General features: G+C 37.3%; 1 protein-coding gene across 15 annotated transcripts in view; it reads right to left on the reverse strand.

Moving 5' to 3' along the window:
- Positions 1-200: 200 nt before the first annotated feature.
- SLC4A10 (solute carrier family 4 member 10) overlaps positions 201-12963 on the reverse strand; it is a 389606-nt gene continuing 376843 nt past the window's right edge. For 8 of the 15 annotated variants that reach the window (XM_058300758.2, XM_058300760.2, XM_071216364.1 and 5 more), the window contains 4 exons: positions 10751-10818; positions 7905-8021; positions 6981-7019; positions 201-2257 (listed from right to left, as the gene is read on the reverse strand). In XM_058300758.2, the coding sequence (XP_058156741.1) occupies positions 7007-7019; positions 7905-8021; positions 10751-10818 (198 nt within the window). In that variant the 3' untranslated portion in view covers positions 201-2257; positions 6981-7006. The remainder of the gene's footprint in view (positions 2258-6980; positions 7020-7904; positions 8022-10750; positions 10819-12963) is intronic. The other 7 variants (XM_012527510.3, XM_012527509.4, XM_023590499.2 and 4 more) reach the window with 1 other exon arrangement.

A 12963-nucleotide genomic window follows, 5' to 3' on the forward strand; every position in this document is an offset into this window, starting at 1 on the left:
ATGAAATGCATTATGCAGCTCTACTAATTTTGTGTTCAAAAGTTCAAGTTGTCTGAATAATCTTGAAATGTCTGCATCCCCACGTTTTCTTAACTTTGGGGATGTCAAAACTTAAATAATATGCTCAAACAATGAAAATGTTCTACACTGATTTACTGATTAATAGTATGGAAAAAAAGACAAGACACTTTGCATCACAATTTAAAATATGCAAGGAAATTAGTTAGGATAAATATTTATTTCCACATAACATTTCTTAGTTTTGAAAAACACAATATCCTAGTCACATTTACACATTACTTAAACTTTGTAATAAATTACATTCAAGATATTCAGTTATTCTGACCAGGAATCTGAAATTAGAAGTAAATATATAACACTACATTTTTCTTACATTTTATTTGATTTTAAAATATTAGGATCAACATAGGGATAGCATTAAAATTCACACAAGAACAAAACAACTATAAAAATACCCAGGAATACAGAATTTCATTGGATATGATTGCTTATAGTCAAATAGGTGATCATGTGAAGGTTTTAATTCACTATGATCATTTTAACAGAACGGGTATTAATATATTAAAACTCTAGGAGACTGCTTTTGGGACTGGCTGGCATATACAGCTAGTTTAAATCATAAAACAATGAAAATGTTTACAATGTAGTATCTATATTATAAAATACATAAAGGCAAAACACTTGGAATGGAAAGTTTCTATATTTCCTTGTCATGTATAAATACAAACTTCATTAATTGCAAAATTTTCTTTCAATATTTTTAGGCTTATGTTCCATAAAAATATGACTCCTTAAAGGACCGTAGGGAATTTTTCAGAAGGTATCAAAATGTTGACTCTAGTGGAGGCTTTGTTCTATTTTTTCCTCATTAAGTTAATCACAAGAGGATTTTTTCCCCCATTTTTCATGTGCACTTACATTAGAGTAAGTAATTAATAGTTTGAAAAAGCCATAGGATTGAATTGTTATAAAATTGGACATAAGATTGATGATCACTGGGCATTCTTAGGAACTAAGAGCATTATGAGATTTAGTTTTCATTAACTTCAAGTTCATCTAGAATGAAATGAAATACTGTATTTTTAGTTATGTTCAACTTTTCTTTCTCTTATGTAAGCTTAGTAAGGATGGGTTACTTCATATGGACTGAAATATCTACAGAACCTTCTCAAACAGAAGTTGAGTTTTTCATTTAAAATATATCTTTCTACAACATGCATTTAATTAAAAAGTGGAAAAGAGCTTTGCAGGAAAAAAATTACAATTGGAGGCCTGTCCGTCTAATAATAGAATATACTTCAGAAACCAGCATTAAGCAGTGCATGAGCATTAGCAGCAGAATGGAATTTCATGTACAATGATTCATCATGTAGTATTCCACAAGTGTGTATACAATAGGTTTATTTGGAAAACATTTGTTGTCAAAGAGAGAGAAATTTGACACCATATTTCTGATAAAAGTTTACACTGAAAATCCCACAAAACTGTTATAAAGATTTTCTAAAGCATTTCATACAAGCCTAATATTTGATCATATAATCAAACTTGAATTTAAAGCAAATAGTACTTGACTCCTTGCATTAGGGTCTGTGATTCTTTTTAACAAGTTGTGAACAGGTTTCTATATAGTTTTTTTCAAATGACTTTAAGTTTTAGTTCCATATAAATTCTTAAGTATTAAATGCATCATATTAAATCAAGGAAATGCATAAATACAATTATTTTTAAAAAGCTTTCAAACTAACTTTTTCATTTGGGTCTTTTGAAGTAAGTGACAAATGCTAAGCTATAAAAAATAAAAAGAAGTAGGACTACCTTTCAAAATTCTTCTGAATGAAATCATCAGGTCACTAAAGTAGGAAAATACAAACAGGGTAAATATGACTTATCTCTTTAAGAAAGCTATTGCTCTCATGAATGGACAATGAGAATCCAGTGTCTACCATGTAGCAAGGAAGACACAGATTCTTGCATTAGCTATTGAATATGCTCACAAGAATGTCTCACTGCTCAGAAGTTTAAGCACAGAAATGAAACAAGTATTGCACTACTTACAGTATGAAGGTGGATTTGGGATGAGAGACAGAATTTACAATACATGATCAAAGCAGTTTTATTAATAATTGTGGCACTCCTCATATTTTTGTAAAAAATAAACTGTAGATCAAGTCATAGACAAGTCTCCCTGTCAACACCTTTCCCTGAGTCAGCTTTCTTCTCTTTCCAGCTTTCAATGCTACAAGGAAAAAAGGAGAAATTTATTACTGCAATTCAGTTGGGCTACTGTGAGATCCGTTATTCAGACACCAAGCCCATCAACCCCAAAGCACCACAAGAGCCCTGAGGCATCGCTCTCTCATGCTGCGAAGCATAGATCAATTGCAACAATTAAAATCCTCTGCGACCAAAGGGATAGAAACCAAGAACTGCAGAGAGGGGGAAAAAAAAAAAAGACAGAAACAATACAACAAAAACCAGACATTTTAAAAACAGCTTTGAAAGCATGCAAGATTAATACCATGGCCCTTATTTGGGCAAATGAATCACTGATGATTGTTGAAAATGCCAGTCATGCCCCCATCTTAGACAGAATTGACACTAGTAGATGATACAAACAAGATGCCACAGTAGGTATTTCTGGGCTTTGCTGCAATGGCTCATCCTTTGGGCACAGACTACTTCTTGATCTCACGTGAGGATTGTATCATGGACTTGTGAGAGTGACACATCTTCCCTGGTCTAGAGGAGAGAGTCACGCCACCCGCTGCACTCCACACACCCATGCTGTCTTTTCACAGACAAGCCCTCATTCTGTCTATCAGAGGAACAATGCTTCATCTCACTCCTTCCAGAACAAACTCATTCCAAAGTGCTCTAGTCTTGTCTCATTTTCCAATTACATTCAACAATGGGCCAGGTGACAATGTGACTTTACCATTTTTGTCTATTTTTTTTTCAATGTTCTTCCAATTTTCACTTTTCCTACTCTCACATTTGAAGTTTTCATGGACAGTTCAAATAATGTGGTCACACATGTGAAACTCACACCCAGAGCATAAGCTTCAAGAGGGACGGAGCTGTTCCCTCCCTGACCGCTTCCAGCATGTGGCAGAGCCTCTACAAGTGGATGCCTCTGGACCCCCTTCCTGCTGCCGACACCAAGGCCAGCCAACAGCTGGCCTCTGAGGCCCTGTACTGGAAGAACCCGCAGATTTTTTACTGGGAACTTCAGTCCTAAATGCAAAATTTATGAAACAGTTCATCGTAGGGGAAACCCTCAGTTTTATAACTTTTTCCCCAGTAATAAAGTGACAGTTAAAAATCCCTTCTTTGTATGGGTCCTCCTACACTACTGATTTCTTAGTGGTCAATAACTTAGACACATTCGAAGAGTGTGTTTTTTAAATTGTTTTTCCTCCAATTCAAGCTAGAAACAGCCCTTCTCAGTTGTCACCACCACCCGGCACCATCAGGTAAGAAGTGCCGGAGCTTCTGCCATCTGTGGCACGCTGCCAGCGCTGAGTGCTGGTGTGAGCAAGTGTCTATGGCACTCGGGTTTATGCCTGCCACACTTCTCAGCACATACTACTTACAGGTCAGAGCAAAGCAACTTTTTTCCCTTTTCTTTTCTCCTTCCATGAGAAGAGATGACAGTGTGCACATGATGTGTTGAGAGCCTTAACTCTATATTTTTAACTCCTCTATCTGCATGACTTGCTTTCTTTTACTTAAGTTCCTTTCATATGGCAAGTGTCTGCTACCCTGCTTTCCAAATTAACTTTTCCTTGGGCTCTACCTGGCTCCCAGTCTCTTCTGCCAAAGAAAGCCAAGGAAGGAGGACAGCATGGGGCCCTGGAAGAAGCCCTGCTTGGAGACAGAAGAGCTAGGTTCAATTCCCAGAAGCTGAAAATGAGCTATATAACCTGGGTCTAGTTATTTAATCTCTCTGGGACTTGGTTTCCTCATCTGTAAAATTAGGTTTGGACTGGATGGCCTCTAAATTCTTTTTGCTCAAATCCCAGAATTCTGAGGCTGGTATTCCCAGTCCCAGTGAGTTCTATCTTTTGAGAAACTGAATAACGGATCTTCACATTTAGGATTATATGTTAGAGAGTGTGGGGCCAGTGACAAATTTTTCTCTCTACATGCACAATTCCTATGGGTAATTCCTATGTGCACAATACTCGGGCACATACAAGGTGCTCCAGAACCTTTTGATAAGTGAATGAATTCTCAGTGGTACTATTGGTCAACAAGCAGTGAAAAAAGAGACTCATAATGTTCACATCATCCATAGACATGCCTCCTCCTGATGCTCTGTTTTGGTTACAAAACAATAACAATCGAGTTATATGACTGGATTTTGTTCTCCCTCTTGGTGGTTTTGGTATCAGATTGTATTTCAACAAACTATAAAGCAGACATTTTATACCAGCTCAAAACTACTATGAAAAATATTATTGACTGTATCTAACTGTATGGCTGTTTTGTTCTTTATTACTTGTTGTATTAGTTTTTCTGTATAATGATCAATAATAATACAAATTGTGTTATTTATTATGTAGTAGGTGTTCTGCAAAGACCTAGGGGTACAAGGTGAATACGACAATGTCTCTGTTCTTGAGTAGTTACAATTTAAAATATAAGGACAGAATATTTCAAGACAGAGCAAAAAGTAGCCCAGTACTCTCATGCTGCGAAGCAATTTATGAAACTGTTACTTTTCAATGGAACCAGAATGGTTGTTACAAGCAACATTTACCAAGAAGTAATAGGAAATTAGAGCAGTGAAGGAGAATCCAGGATAGAAAAAGGCAGGGATGGGCAGGGGAGGCAAGAGGTTGCCCAAAGCCTAGCCTCTGCCACAAAGGCAGAACTAAGCACTGCTTGTCCCAGTGCCTTCCCAGGAAACATGGATCTTGGGTGTCAGTTCTAAAAAACAGCAGTCACTCAACTGTTCTGATGCAATGTGGTTTTTAATATGACCTATTTCCAGTAATCTATTCAATAATCTTGTCATAAGTAGTTATAGTGTTGTTAAGCTAGGATCAAAATTAGTCATCCTACAGATGTGGTAGAATTTGCAACTATTATAGTTCTTAGATCCTGCTTTAGGTTAAACTAGATGAAATAGTTTTGACAAAGTGAATGAAATGATTGAGAAAATACAATGGCTATTCCAAACACCACTAAGAAAAGGTATCTAGGCTTCTCTGATGGGAATGAAGGGCCTTTATGTAAAACAGGCTGCGTGGAAGCTAGCTAAGGTCTCAGGAGATATGGACTCAGGAGACCCGGTCTTTAGGCCTTTTTTGTCCAATGAACACTCCAACAGGTGCCATGTTTTCATGGTTCATGGTCATTACTGATGTCATACTTCAATGCCTTCCACAGATACCAAGAGAAAGCAGTGGCTTTGCGAAGGAATTGCTACTATTAGTGTTGGTAGCTTTAGGGTTTCTGGAAGTCATACTCTTTCTGCCAGAGTTTTCACTGTTATGAGGATGAAAGATATTAACCACCGAGAGATAGTTTTTCATGCAGAAACCTACAGATTTCATCACATCTAAAGGTTAAGAAAGCTGGAGAAACTTCCACTTCAGCAATATTTTGGACTTTATGTTAGTGGGAATACATGTTCAAATAATAAGATACAAGTGGTTATATCAAAATATAGAGGTCCTGCTTAAAGCACATAACATTGTTCACTAGAGTCAATCTACTGTCTAAAGTAAACTAGGCACATTTTTAAAAACAACTAGGTTTTTCTGGTGAAGGGCATCATTTGACTTTCCTGTGTACTTAAAGGAGTGCCTAAAATATCATGTCATAAAACTTTTGTTTGTTTGAATCAAAGAAAAATGGAGGGAAAGTTTGAACTATGGATTCATACAGTAAAAGAATAAGAAATCTACAGGTACGATTGCCTCAAATCTTCACGTATTTTCCTTGGCCAGCACTTTATTTTGAACCCATAAACCTGGATTTAACACTTTTTAAAAATTACAGAACTGCCATATTTTTAAAATGAAAGGATCCACAAGCACTTATTTCAATGGGTTTGAGAAATTACAGTTCTCAAAACTTTCTGATTTTCTTCTAAGAGTTCCAGAAAAACACAGAATTATCTATGAGGATAACTTTAATGGACTGTAGCAGGGAACTTTGAGGAAGGAATATAGCATGTTTTAGAATAAAATGTTATTTCTGCTTGAGCAAAGCAAAGGAATACATGAAGGTTTCAAAGTCCTGTTAAAGAAAACAACCATCAATCAACAGACTTTGAAAGAGCCCATTGAGTCATTTATAGTAACCTCCTTTGTAGTAACTGTTAGAGGTAGTTGAGAGAGAAGGTGAGAGAAAGAGAAGGAAGTGACTAATCCCCAGCTTCTGGGGCAAAGACTCTCCTGACATCCTCTGTCTTGTTTCTGCTGTTTGGGATAGAGATAACACTGAAGCAGCATGCCATTTTGGGGTGACAAAAATCAGGAACAAGAGATGTATGCTCAATGCTTAATATAGCTTCTTTTATTAGTCTGTGTTTCCAAATATTTCCCAAAGCCAGATAAAGCTTGCAGCTTTGGATGCACATAAATGGAAGCTCCCAGTTTTGCAATTTCTTAATTAAAGAGACATATATTCTTTTTCCAATCTAGAAATTTGATGCCATTACTAAATACAGTTCTGTGAGATTTGTTGATTTATACATAATGCATCTCTGTGAGTCATGTAGGGGAAAAAAAGTAAACTCAAGTTTCAAACCCTCTTAAAGAGCTTAGTAGTTACAGGAATTAACATAATACACATTCAGTTTGATGCTGGATCCGAGTCCAGGACTCTCCATGCCTTTTGCCTCCCCAAAACTCACACAGAGGACATAGGCTGACCAGGTTTCCGGAAGACAGCATGTACAATAGGGAAATACAGTCAAGGAATAGGTTTGAGGGAGAGGGTCTTACCTTTGGGGAATCAGCTTCTAGAGTGATTAGGAAGGGGAGCTTATGGCAAAAATGTAATATAAAAATTAAGTAGAAAAAGTTAATTGAAGATTATGAAAATAAAGGAACTTAATAATTAAAGCAAAACTGTTCCTAATCCCTCAAATCACTCTAACAAGAGATATTATTAATAGCATAACATAGGAATTCTTTTTTTTTTTTCAGATCAGTATCTAGGAAGACTGGATGGCTTGAACTTTTATTTCTAAATTATGGAAAATTCAGTTGTAAATCCTATGATGACTTGGTATTAAAGACAAATTCTCCCCACCAACATGCACTTAAAACTATCATTCACAACTATAGGAAATATGTATGTTTACATACACAGAAGTAAGAATACAGAGAACGTTCTGGAGTTGCAAGTTTTGGAGTGGGGAGATTAGAGTAGATTTTTATGGTCTCGGTATAGGGAACCAGAAATATACTAAATATAAAATCACCATTGAGTATGTGTTCCATGGGTTTAAGAAAGGCAGTGGGGTGGCCAGTGGGGATTGGGGGGGGGGGGGGGTAAGGTTTGAAAAGTGTAATCGGTCATTTAAGGGAGTCCTGGACAGAGGGTGATGACAGAATACAATAAAATTGTACCATAGAAGAGTAGGCCAAAATGAATGTCCAAAACTGTCGTACATTGGGACTCACTGATGGCACTATTTCCCTACCACTATCACAGTAGTTTTGGAGTGAGCTTTTAATTGGAAAGGATATTGAAAAACATACCAATATGTATGATAAATACAGTTTCTATCTACGTTCAAAAATAGTTTTCTGAAATATTTTATATCTAAATTTGATGGAAATCACTAACATTCATTTTCAATTGGCTTTATATCATAAAATGATTGGGATTAGCATATATTTTCATTAGTTTAAAATTCAAACCTTTTAGAAGGAAAGCTTGACTCCTTATCTTTTGAGTTATCAGCAGTAATCAGGAGGTTCCTCCACAAGGCAGTCTTTGACATTTCATCAGAAATATTGATCACAGATGGATCATCTCTAGGTAGGAGTTTACCCAAAATGAAATAATAAACATAAAATAAGTAACAGCAGTTATCCAATGATAGAACTAACTGTAGGACAATCTTATGTCTTTGTATACTATTTTTGACTACTAGAAATTGGGAAGAATTAACTAGCTCTCTCAAATTAAAAAAGATGTTGAAAAGAAAAATCTAAAAGAAAAATGATAGTTGTATAGAAACTGATCTTTCACTGCTGCTAGGGAAGTGCTTGCTGCTGCTTCCTAACTGGAGGAAGACAGTGGAGGGGATGCTGTAGTGAGTGAAGGATGGGCCCAAGCCTGGCCTGATCACCGACATGGGAAGTGCCGTGGATTTGACCCGATCAATCTCCTATCTCCACCATCGTATTAAAGACATTATACTCTGCATGTTTATGATTTAGCCTTTTGTGCCTAACTTTCATTGCATACCTAGGTTAGATCAGTCACAGCACTCCTCTGCTCAGAACTCTGGCAGGGGCTCCCCCTCCCTCAGAGTCAAAGTCGAAGTCCTTACAGTGGCCTAGAGGACTCTAATGCTCTGCCCCCACCCTCACCCCTCTGACCTCTTCTCTTGCAGTTTGCACTCCTATTCACTCCTCTCCAGCCACAATGTCCTCTCAACTATTCTGGAACATTGCTGCAGCCTCAAGACCTTTGTATTGGTTCTTGCCTTGGCTCAGAATGTTTGTTCACATGGTGCAACCCTTTTCTTCCTTTGTTCAAATGTCACCTTCTCAGGGAAGCTCTCCTGGATTACTGGATTTAAAACAGCAATTTTCATCCTTTCCCCACCCCACCCCACCCTCGGAACTCCATGCCTCTTTTTTGCTTTTTGTTTTTTATTGCACTTTCACCATCTGACATACTGTATATTTTATTTGTTCACTTATTTACTTCTGTCTTTCCCTCCCCATCACCCCTTTCTACTAGAACATAAGCTTCACGAGAATAGGGATTCCTGACTATTTTGTTCACTGCATTCCCCCAGGACCTAGAACAGATCCTGGCAGTTGATTCCTACTCAAAAGTTATCTGTTAAATAAATGAATGCAGCCTGGATTTTAGACAGAGGCCTTTCCAAATGGCTGGGGAACCTGAAATATCAGGGCCTGTACTGTGCCAAGTACTTGTTTACATTTGGGCCCCAACTGCAGATGACAGACAAGATGTCCCAAAACATCCCCAGGTCTAGAAGCACAACCAAATGGCAGCAGCCATAAAGCATAGACCAAGTCAAAGAAAGTTTCACTCAGTGAGGATACAGCATTCTTTTTGCTATATGTAGGAGAGACACTCTATTGTAAAAAAATCATGGTCTACAGAGATCCTAGGCTGACTTCACATGACCTTCATTAGTGGTTATCCAAACAGGAGGGCAACACATTCAGCCTTTAAGAGAACACTAAGGGTCCTGAGCAAAACTGCGGGTCTCCTATCTGTGCTCCCTCCTGGGCCCAATCTGGAAATGTGTTCTTTGATTCTTCTAATGGTTCCAGGTTTTGGTCTCCCTAGATAGTCTCCCATTAGCTCAAAGCATGAGTTCAACTAACTTCCCGAAGGGTATCATGTGGAACACAAGTTTTCCATGATGTTATGTAAGCAAAAGAGTTTAGAAAATGCTGGATTAAACAAAGTTAAACATTTTTTAAAAATTGTGGTATTACTTAGATTCTTTAATATGCCAACGTGTATTGTGAATCTCCAAACAAGACTGCACTATGGAATACTTTCCAAACTTATCTAACCACAAAACTCTTTTGAGAGGGTATCACATGAAATGAGTTTTCTACAGAATACACTTGGGAATATGTGGGCTCAGCTAAACAATCAACAGGATTTTAAAATTTAAATATTGTAAAAAAAGAAAAATAAACACCTTTTAAACTCGTGCCTAACCTTAAGTGGATGACAGTTAAAATAAGAAGAAATCTATAAGATACCACTTTTAGAGTCAGAACCTGATGATACAGAAAATTCACCCCTATATTGTTTTTTAACACTCTGACAAATTTCCTCCTCAGAGAAAACTCCTCTCTCTGCTTTATGTTGCCAAGGTACGTTGATACTACAAAATGGGTACTAGTTGGTATATAAAAAAGCATTGTACAGGAACAATATTTAAATTAAACAAAAAATGCAATGTTTGATCAAATACTTGGAAAAGTTTTTATCATAAATTATGGGCGATGACTTGCCTTTGCTACGTCTTTGTGCATAAAGAAGATTAGCATAATTTGGAGAGTTGCATAAATATTTTCTAAAATTACCGGTACGGCTGAATCATTCAATCATTCAAGTCAGGAAATAGCTTGTCTCTTTGAAAGTGCCTTTTCTTGGGCAAATTCCAAGAGTTAAAGCATTCACCTGTGATCCACATAGTAATACCTAGCTCATTTATCCCAGAAGTGAATCTTGACCTGACTTTTGTGGGTGCTATTTTTTTGAGGATGGGAAAACAATCTCCACTTTCATAAATGTTGTAAAATATGAGAAGAAACGACTTCAAACAGCAGCCTACTGCTCCCCTTCCTTTTGGCCATTGTCACACAGCTATTAGTGGCAGAATTTAATACTGGGACCTGGATAATCTAATTCCTAGTCTCAGTTCTTTCTACTCTATCACAACTTCAACAAACTTCCTCACAGCACCAACTTCCCAAATAGAGCATGTAACAATACATCCCATTATTTAAAGTGGTGTGTGATTAAATTTATATCATACCTATAGTGCCCTTCCAATGGGAGTTGTACAGTGCCCTCATCTTCCATAGCTAGCATACTTTGTTCTTCCTGGAAAGACAAATGTAAAGTATATAAAGTGAACCTGATGAATCTTCATTTTACATTAAAGAAGAAGTACAGAATTAATGTTTCATTATCTCATTAACCTCGGGACCTTCCACTTTGTTTGCATTTATTAATGCTAGTACGGGTCCTTTCATTAAATCATCAGCCACCAAGAACATAGGTAATTAATGACAGTCTCATATCACAAAGAACTTTAAATGCCAACGACAATGTCCTTCATGTCATTTAATGTAAAACATGGTTAATTTCCAAGCAGATTAAGAATAAATAAATTTTATAAGAACAAAAGTAGGGATAATGTAATCATTTGCATTGTAATAAAATTGAAATTATATTCCCATAATGCTCTACTAGGTCGGGATGAGGGATGTATTTAGGGCAGTGGTTCTCGAACATTAATGTGCATCAGAATCACCTGGGGGGCTTGTTAAAACACAGATTACTGGGCCTCACCCACATATTTTCTGATTCATTGGGTCTGGAGTAGGGCCTAGGAACCTGCATTTCTAATGGTTCCCAGGTGAGGCTGGTTCTGCTGGCCTGGTGACCACCCTTTGAGAATCACTTCTGTAGAGACTTGAAAGAGACAGTAGCTGCTGTCTTCCTGGATGAAGCAAAACATAAGGGTGCCTGGATGTGGAAGGAAATGTAATAGTTGACTCCACTTAGATGCATCTTAGACTTTGTTTTATGACTCAGATTTCTTCTTATAATGAAAATATTCCACCCTGCCCCATAGGGCAGAAAGCTTTCATAAATTCATTTTTTTAAAAAATTGTTTCTTTGGGATGAAATCTTATGACTACTGTACTGAAATGTTCTGGTTCAGTTTTCAATAATATATCAAACATTTTCCAAGCACCAAAAAAGAAATTATTTATAAATTATGTTTCCCATTTAAAATATTTATTAGGGCCATTAAAATATACAAGGATCATTGACTCTAACTCCAGAATAATGGAATTTTAAGATGTAGAGAGATGAAGAACTGATGGCTTTCTGCCTAAATGGGACCTAATGAGAAAAGGTAGGGATAGCCCTAGAGGCTCATCTTCTCTCTTTTAGTGCTTAGCAGAGGACTGGACTAAGCCAGGTTCCAGATAAACAGGACCTTTAACTGAAGTCATTATTCTTGGTGCAGACATTGGCCCTCTACTTGCAGGTCCCCTAGTTAGAATCACTTGACATACTTCTTGTTACTTAAAGAAACTAAGTGTTTTCTAGCCTGTGTTCAGCTAACCTATAAATATATGATGCAGAGTGGGGGTAGGGCTCATTTTCACTGTTGGAGTGATCTCTGTACACAACCAACCTGTTAGACAAGAAAGGCCCCTCTCTCCTGGGACCTTGACCATGGTGCATACAGAATATCTATGTCCAGCCTATGCTGTGGAATAACTGAGTGTCCAGAGGATTGTACGAGCTCTGCTACTTCTCTGCTTGTAAGCCGCCCTTTCTCCCCACCCAATAAACCCTATGTTATATTTATACTCTGTGGTGCTGGTAGCACATGTCTGTTACCCCCTTGTATGCCAGTGACTAATTCTATTCTATATCTCTGCTGTTTTTCAAGGAAAATTTTTCTTGGAAGAACCATCAGATGTGATTTATTACTTGTGTATAAAATCCCCTTGCCAAGAAGTTCCCTTGGCATTATTGTTAGAACCAGTTCTAGATGAGTACTCAGTACCATTGGTTTGAAATTACCACATTAAGCATTTGAGTAAAGCTTAATCTGCATCCTAAAATGAAGCATGCCTTGCATTTAATCCCATATATGGGTCACATGCACTAACTTATATGTGCATCATGGAAACCACGTGCAGGGCATATGTATCCTTTCAGCTGGAAAAGGTAATGATTTCTACAGGAGAGGTTACCTTAATGCACAAGGAGGAATATAAAGGGAAGACATGGCCATGCTCTTCAAGTAAAACCAAGACATAAGCAAAATGCAATTATTTCCCTGGCCATCCACTGTAAGGTAAGCCTGGTATACAATACTATACCTCTTTTGGCCAACCAGAAGCCAGGTAGAAAGACTTAAGGGTGAGTTAAATCAAATAAGCTGAAAAAAAGAACAGTGCTGTCAATGCTTAGTTTACCTGACAGCAGAAGACTAAGGCT

Source organism: Dasypus novemcinctus, chromosome 7, assembly GCF_030445035.2.
Source record: "Dasypus novemcinctus isolate mDasNov1 chromosome 7, mDasNov1.1.hap2, whole genome shotgun sequence".
Classification (NCBI taxonomy): domain Eukaryota; kingdom Metazoa; phylum Chordata; class Mammalia; order Cingulata; family Dasypodidae; genus Dasypus; species Dasypus novemcinctus.